This window comes from Lipotes vexillifer, unplaced genomic scaffold (genome assembly GCF_000442215.2).
Source record: "Lipotes vexillifer unplaced genomic scaffold, Lipotes_vexillifer_v1.1 scaffold988, whole genome shotgun sequence".
Lineage (NCBI taxonomy): Eukaryota > Metazoa > Chordata > Mammalia > Artiodactyla > Lipotidae > Lipotes > Lipotes vexillifer.
In genome coordinates, this window is record NW_006797916.1 from 431732 (window position 1) to 438347 (window position 6616).

Here is a 6616-nt window from a genome sequence, read left to right on the forward strand (position 1 = left end):
CCCCCCCCCCCCATCACCCCTTCCCTGCTCTGGACTCTGAGCCAGCAGACAAGCACACACAGGAAGACGCCACGGGGACAGTGGGCTGGGTGGGAGAGAGGCGCTGCGCCTACGGGGAGGTGGGGTGCTGGATCTGGGGTGGAGTCAGGGGAGAGGTGGAGGTGCCAGCGGTGTGGGCAGCCGCCCAGCCCCTGCCAGAAGCGCGGGGAGCAGGGGGGTTCCTCCCTGGGCGGCCACGGAGGGGAGGGCAGGACACCCTGTTCAGAGGTGCTGGAGAAAGCAGGGCTCCTAGGCAACTGTGGGCTCCACGGCCAGCCCTGCCTCCGTTCCCGGGGGAAGCGCTGTCCTTTGGGAAACGTGGGCCCTGGTGAGCAGCAGACCCCCTGGACGAGGGCCCACGGCTGTGCCGCAGCCCTGGGGGCGGCCTCTGTCCGGGCTCCTGACCTCCTGCCTTTAGGAAGCAGAGTGGAGAGAAGAGAGCCCGGAGCCCCTCCCAGGCGCTTTCTCCCCTTCTGCTGATGGGGCGCCCAGTCTCTCCAGATACGAGCCGCCTACAGAACGTGGTGCCCGTCTCAAGCTGACACTGTTGCGTGCGCACCAAGTTCCCCCGAGAGGAGTTCTGCTTGTGGCTCCCCAAAGCATACGGAAAGCAGGCGTTTCTGATAACTGTCTCAGGCTTGGAGTACAACGAGGATAATATTCCTTAGTGAACGCTGGCCACTTTATCATTGACAAGACACTAGCCCTGAAAAATTGTAGAACCGCCTTCCAATTTCATACCAGCGTACGAACAGCAAGCTGAATTCCAGTTATAACGAGAGGCTGGCTTCCTTCAAAAACGTGCGAGGCCCACGCCCCCCAGCACGGGAACAAGGCCCCAGCTCAGGCCCCGTCACCTGCAGGAGTGTGCTCAGCACAAAAGACAGCGGCTTTCTCCTGCTGTGACCTCCCTGTTTTCATTAAGTGTTGGTTCCCGTGCACTTTGCAGAGTGGTGTTTAGCGCTGAGGCTGTGGCCCGAGACAGAAGACCGCTGCCCTCCGAATGAGAAATAAGAAAAGCAACACAGAACCAGCCACCTGCGTGTGGAGCCGGCAGAGAGGGCTGAGCTGCTGCCTGTGCGGGGTCTCCAGAGAAACCTAGGAACTAATCCTGTGTGTCACCTCCCGCCCCAGTCCAGATGCCCCCGGAGAGGGCAGACGAGCAGCAGAGGCGCCTGGCCTGGGCTGCCGGGCCAGAGGAGGAGCTTGGCTGGGCAGCCGGCACCAGGCCGAGCAAGGAGGGGGTGGGCAAGCCGGGGCCCTGCACCTCGGGTGTTGAGCTCCAGCATCGATGAAGGACACGATTAGATATTAGATTCCACTCCTCAGATGCCCTGGGCCCAGCTTATCAGGAACAGGACAGCTCCCTTGCGGCACTCGGGCTTCTAACACGGGGTTTCCGACTTGCTGGCCAGCCACGCTAGTGTTTTCCTGACCTGGCAGTTTTCCTTTTCACTCAAAGTCAATGAATCATCGCTCAGATTTATTCATCAGTCTTATGAGTTTGTTCATTGCATGTCAGTGCCAGGGAATCTCAGCCGCTCTGGATACCCGGGCCAGGCTGCTTTTCTGCATCTGTAAGGCTGGTCGCTGGTGTCTTCTTGGCCCCCAAGTGTCCTGGCTCCTGATCAGATGCCACTGAGCTTTCTGATCAGTTAACAAACCAGCCTCCCTCCCCCACGTTTATGCTGATCCCTCCAGCACTTGCATCCGTGTTCACCTACAGCCTGTGAACCTGAAGGAAAACCATCCCTAAGGAGTTCAGGGCCTGTGCTTAGCCGGAAAGCAGGCGCATAAGTGCCCACAGTGGGCAAAAGGCCAGTGTCCCTGGGGGTGACCGCTATAACACAGACGTCGCACCACACCTCCCTCCCGCATTGCCAGGGAGACGGGGCCTGGGCGGCGCGTGTGGAGGAGGGCGCCGCCCCCGGGGCCCATCCCTGCTCGGCGGGGTCACCTGTCTGAACAGCAGCTCCTGCTCGGTGGGCTGCCGCTGGCCCGGCGCCACGTCGTCCTCATCGCTCTCAACGGGCTCCTGCTTCACCTGCACCCCGGCCAGCGCGTGCGCCTCCTTCGGCCCCGAGGGCCGGTCCAGGAAGGGCTCCTCCAGGAGGGCCTGGTGCTCGCGCAGCTCCTCCTCGGTCTCCTCGGGATGGCTCTCGGGCTGCCGGGCCGGCTCGCTCGCTTTGGGGATGATCTGCAACACAGAGGGTAGGGGCGGAGCTCGGTGTGACGTGGGGTGAGCGAGATCGCGGGACAGGAGAAGGCTGGTCACAAAGCCCACACCTCAGAAACACAGGGGCCAGTCTCTGAGGGCACTGTTACACACACACACACGCACGCGCGCACACACACACACACAATGCCCACACCTCAGAAACACGGGCCAACCTGAGGATGCTGTTACACACACACGCACGCACCCACACGCGCAGACGTGCACACGCTCACGCACGCACGCACGCGCGCGGCACACACACACACACACACACACACACACACACACACACACGGGTGCCAGGTGCTGTCCGAGGTGCTGAGAAAGGACACAGCCCGACATCTGGTACTTGCTCTTAATTAAGCACCTGTGTGCCTGGCACAGCGAAGCACAATGCAAGTCACAGGTGTGGACCCACGTCCCACCTGGGTGTGAAGAGGAGGCTCCTTCCTTCGCGGTCACAGCTGCCGGGAGAAACCCCGCCCGTGCCCCTCCCCTGCCACCTCAAGAACATGCGTGTCCCAGACGCCATGATGACCCTGCCTGCCAGCCCCCAATGGGGCACACGTGGCTCCCCTGCTCTCCCCTGGCCTCTTTGCCCACTCACACCTCGCTGTCCGGTCTGCCCTGGGCCTGCTGCCCAGACACCACGCTCTTCAGCAGTGCGGTCCTTCCCCTGCTGAAGGATCCACACGCCGGTGACTCCCAGACGCAGGTGCCCAGCCCAGGCCTCACTCCTCATCTCCAGACCTACCGCCCGACCGCCTGGTACGCATCCTGGCTCAACACGGACACCCGGGGCACCAGCTCTCGCTGGCCCTCCCCTTTCCGTGCCTGCCCAGCACTGCCCATCTCACGTCTCTGGAGAGCACGCTTCTCTCCATCCTCACACTCTGCTCCCGTCCTGCACCGGGCAGCCTGCATCTCCTGCTAGATCACAGCCACGGCCTTCTGAGGCCCCTCTCCCGTCCACCTCCGTGTGGCAGTGACAGTGGGCTCTCAACGTGCCACCACCCCGCCTAAGCCCCTGCAACTCTCCCTCTCGTCCTTACTTTGCTCCTCTGCCGTCGGCCCCGCTCACCCTCCCCTCCAACCACGCCATGGCCGTCCCGACATCACTGCAGTTTCCTCCCGACGGGCTCCCCACGGATTCCCTCCCTCCCGGACGCCCCTGGGCTGACGCCTCGACACCCCTTAGGCCTCCAGTCTTCTCCGGGAGGCGTCCTTTGGCCTTCCGGGTGGGGGCTGGGTGATGCTCACCTGTGTCTGCACCCCCAGGCTCTTCCAGCCACAGGAGTCACTGCAGCTCTACAGCTGCCGTTTACACGGCCGCCTGACCTGCAGCCTGCAGTTCAGGTGAGGGTAGGGGTCACTGCTGACTTATCCACGGGGCACGTGGTAATTATCCATTAAACGTTCACCTGAACGACTGGGTAAGTGAATGAGCCATCCAGGGAGTGGGAGGGTCAAGGTGGAAAGTGAGCAAGGCCAGCACACAGGGGGCCGCGAGACAGCAAGGGCCGGCCCGACAGGGACGAGGCGGGGACCTGGCCTGGCGTGCGGGGGACCAGCAGACACACATCCCAGAAGTAGGCGCTGTGGTCGGCCGGCCCGCCAGGGCCTGGGAGGACGAGGGCCTGCCCTAGCCGCTGCGATGTGGGGGAAGGACAGGGCCATGCAGCAGCAAGGGGGCAGCATGTCCAGGCCCAGGACACCGCAGAGGGAGGGTCATCCAGGATGGCGCCCTGGGTCTCGGGTGATGAGGCTGCCGCCCCGGGCACGGGGGCCAGAAGACAGACGGGTACTGGGGGCACAGAGGTCTCGGCCGTCCCCGGTCTGAGGGGAAGTGGTGAGCTGGGGGGAAGCTGAGAAAGAGGAACAGACGCGGGGACCCCTCCTCTGACGCGGGGACTCGGGCACAAGGAATGTCTCAGAGCAAATTAATAACTGAACTGCTTGACTTTCTGTAAGCTGTGAAAGAACATGTCCCAAAATTCAAAGTCCCAAGTCTGAAGGTCGCTCTCCATGCACGATCTGTCCATTCGCTGTGGGCAAGGAGTCAATGGGGGCAGATGTGACTGGTGTCGGGGCTTTAAGGAGACGCAAAGCTCTCGAAAGCCGCTGTTTAGGTTCCTGCCGTGCGAGAGATCTGCCCTGTATGGGAGAACGAATCTTGCCACCACTCCTGACTCTGTTTCTAGAAGGAAACCGAGGTCTTCAAGGAAGCCTAATGTTTTCTCGTCCTGGGCGTGTGTATTTTAAAAAGTCCTTACAGAGCCGCCTGTGCCCTCACCCACACCTGGATGCAGTGAAGCCTGGCCCACGAGGGATGGATTCGGGACATTTGTGCCAGTGCTGGTATTCCATTAGCTTGTAACCAGCCAGGGGTCAGCTGTACCCGGCGGGTACCAGGGCCCAGCCCTAGAGGAAGACTGAGCTACAGATGCCCTCCTCAGCACCTGCCTTACTTTGCTGAGAAAACAGTTTTGATTGGGCTAGGGATTTATTTTATGTGATCATCCCTTAAGTTGTTTGTAATGAACACTGTAAAGGAAAGCAACCTATGAAAGCCAAGCCATGGGGACCCCAGGCCCTTTCTTTACATCTGCCCATGGCAGCTTCTCATCAGGAGGTTCCAGTCCAGCCGGAACAAGGTGGCCAGAGCTCCGGGAGCAGGTCAGCACCGCTTCAGGAGGCGATGGGTTGTGAGTGGAGAGAAAGCCGGGGCGGGAGGGTGCTGGCTGGCAGACAGGCTCAAAACTCTATTTCGAGTAAACAATCCGCCAACCTCACATCCAGGTGCTTCGACAGATTTCTCACCGTGGTTCATCAAAAAAAAAAAGTGTTTTGAAAGTCTGTTTCTGATGATTTTGAGACCTGTCAATCCCATCTGCTTCCCACACACCTGGAGTCCGCGAGTCCCCATGATGAACTTCGTGCCTGGACAGAGTCCACTTGGGGCCAGACTGTGCCTGCCCCTCCACTGGGGCTGGGTTGAGGCATGGAGGACCCATCTCTGCCGGAAGAGGGCGCTGGGCCTCTCCCGGGCCCTGGCATGTCCGGCATGTCCGCAGGCGCCTCGAAACCTCAGCAAATGGCATTACAAGCCTCGGCTTTAGGACCCACGGGGTCAAAGCTCTCTCGTTGCGGCTGTCCCCCAGGGCCTGGCGTAGAGTCTGATAGGTAACAGGGTGGGGTTTGGGGGAGGTTTATTGAGCGTGGGTCCTGAGAAGGTGGCTGGGGAACAGACCCGATGAGAGGACGCCACGGCAGAGGGATGGGGAGGGAAACAGGAAGGGGGGACAGCAGCCAGGATGGATATGGGAGTGGCCAAGGCCCCTTGCGACGTGCTGGAGGGCAAGGGTGTGAAAGAATTGGCAACAATGGACAGCGGGGTGGAGGTCAGGGAGAGGGACATGGGGGACAGGGACGGGGGGAGTGGACAGCAGGGGCCGGGCATGGGGATGGGGGCTCCCAACACCAAGGACTTCACCCTCCAGATGAAGGTCCCGGAGGTGCTTTCTCAGAGCAGGTGGCAACCTCCTCTCTGCTCCGTGGAAAGATCCCAAAGGGTCAGGGGACTGCCTGCGGGGAAATGACCCTTGGGGTCTCAGCCAGGAGGGGGCCGAAGGTCAGCAGAGAGGTGGGTCCTGGCGCAGTGAGGGGAGGGCGGGGCAGATAGAAAACGGAAGCGGGGAGCACAGATGCTCCAGGCCAGGCTCGCGGAGGGAGCCCGGGGGGCTGAGGGCCGGGGAGTGGGTACTTCGGGGGAGGTGGGGACGCCACGTGGACAGAGGGGGCAGGAGAGAGGCTCCGCAGGGGAGGCCGAGGGGGAGGGCGGGGACCCTGCAGGGGACTTGGAGAAGCAAGGTCTTTGTCGGGAGGGAGGCCGCGGCGCCTTGGCCCGAGGGTGGCCTGCAGGGGAGTCACCCAGAAGCTGCGCCTGGTCCTGAGGACGCCAGGCCTGCTCCAGGCCCTATGGCAGGCGGCCCCTGAGTGGGTAAGTATATCTGGGGACGCAGTGGAGGTGGAGGCCCCGGAAGCAGCGACTGAAGGGTAGAGGGTCCTCGTCGTCCGGGAGGAAACCGGGTTGTGACAAAGCTGAGAACATGATCACCGAGGAGACAAGGAGAGCAGCCACGGGAAGGTGCACTCAGTGGACAGAAGCTCAATCCTCGCTTTCTTCCAGCACTTTACTTTCAACTCCAAAACTACAGCGCGGTTTTGAGAACAGTGCAAGACACTCCACATGCCCTTTGCCTGGACATTAGCAGACGGCGGCCATGGAAACAGAGGCAGAGGCCGCCTGTCCTTCTGCTGACCTACCGCGGGCTGTCGGGCTGCCGGACCCAGCCGGCA

The 6616-nt window shown here is 61.7% G+C and overlaps 1 protein-coding gene across 1 annotated transcript in view; it reads right to left on the reverse strand.

Annotated features, from left to right (window-relative positions):
* HDAC4 (histone deacetylase 4) overlaps window positions 1-6616 on the reverse strand; it is a 221648-nt gene that overhangs the window by 51640 nt on the left and 163392 nt on the right. Inside the window, 1 exon segment of the mRNA XM_007469941.1 lies at window positions 1997-2236. Within this exon segment, the coding sequence (XP_007470003.1) occupies window positions 1997-2236 (240 nt within the window).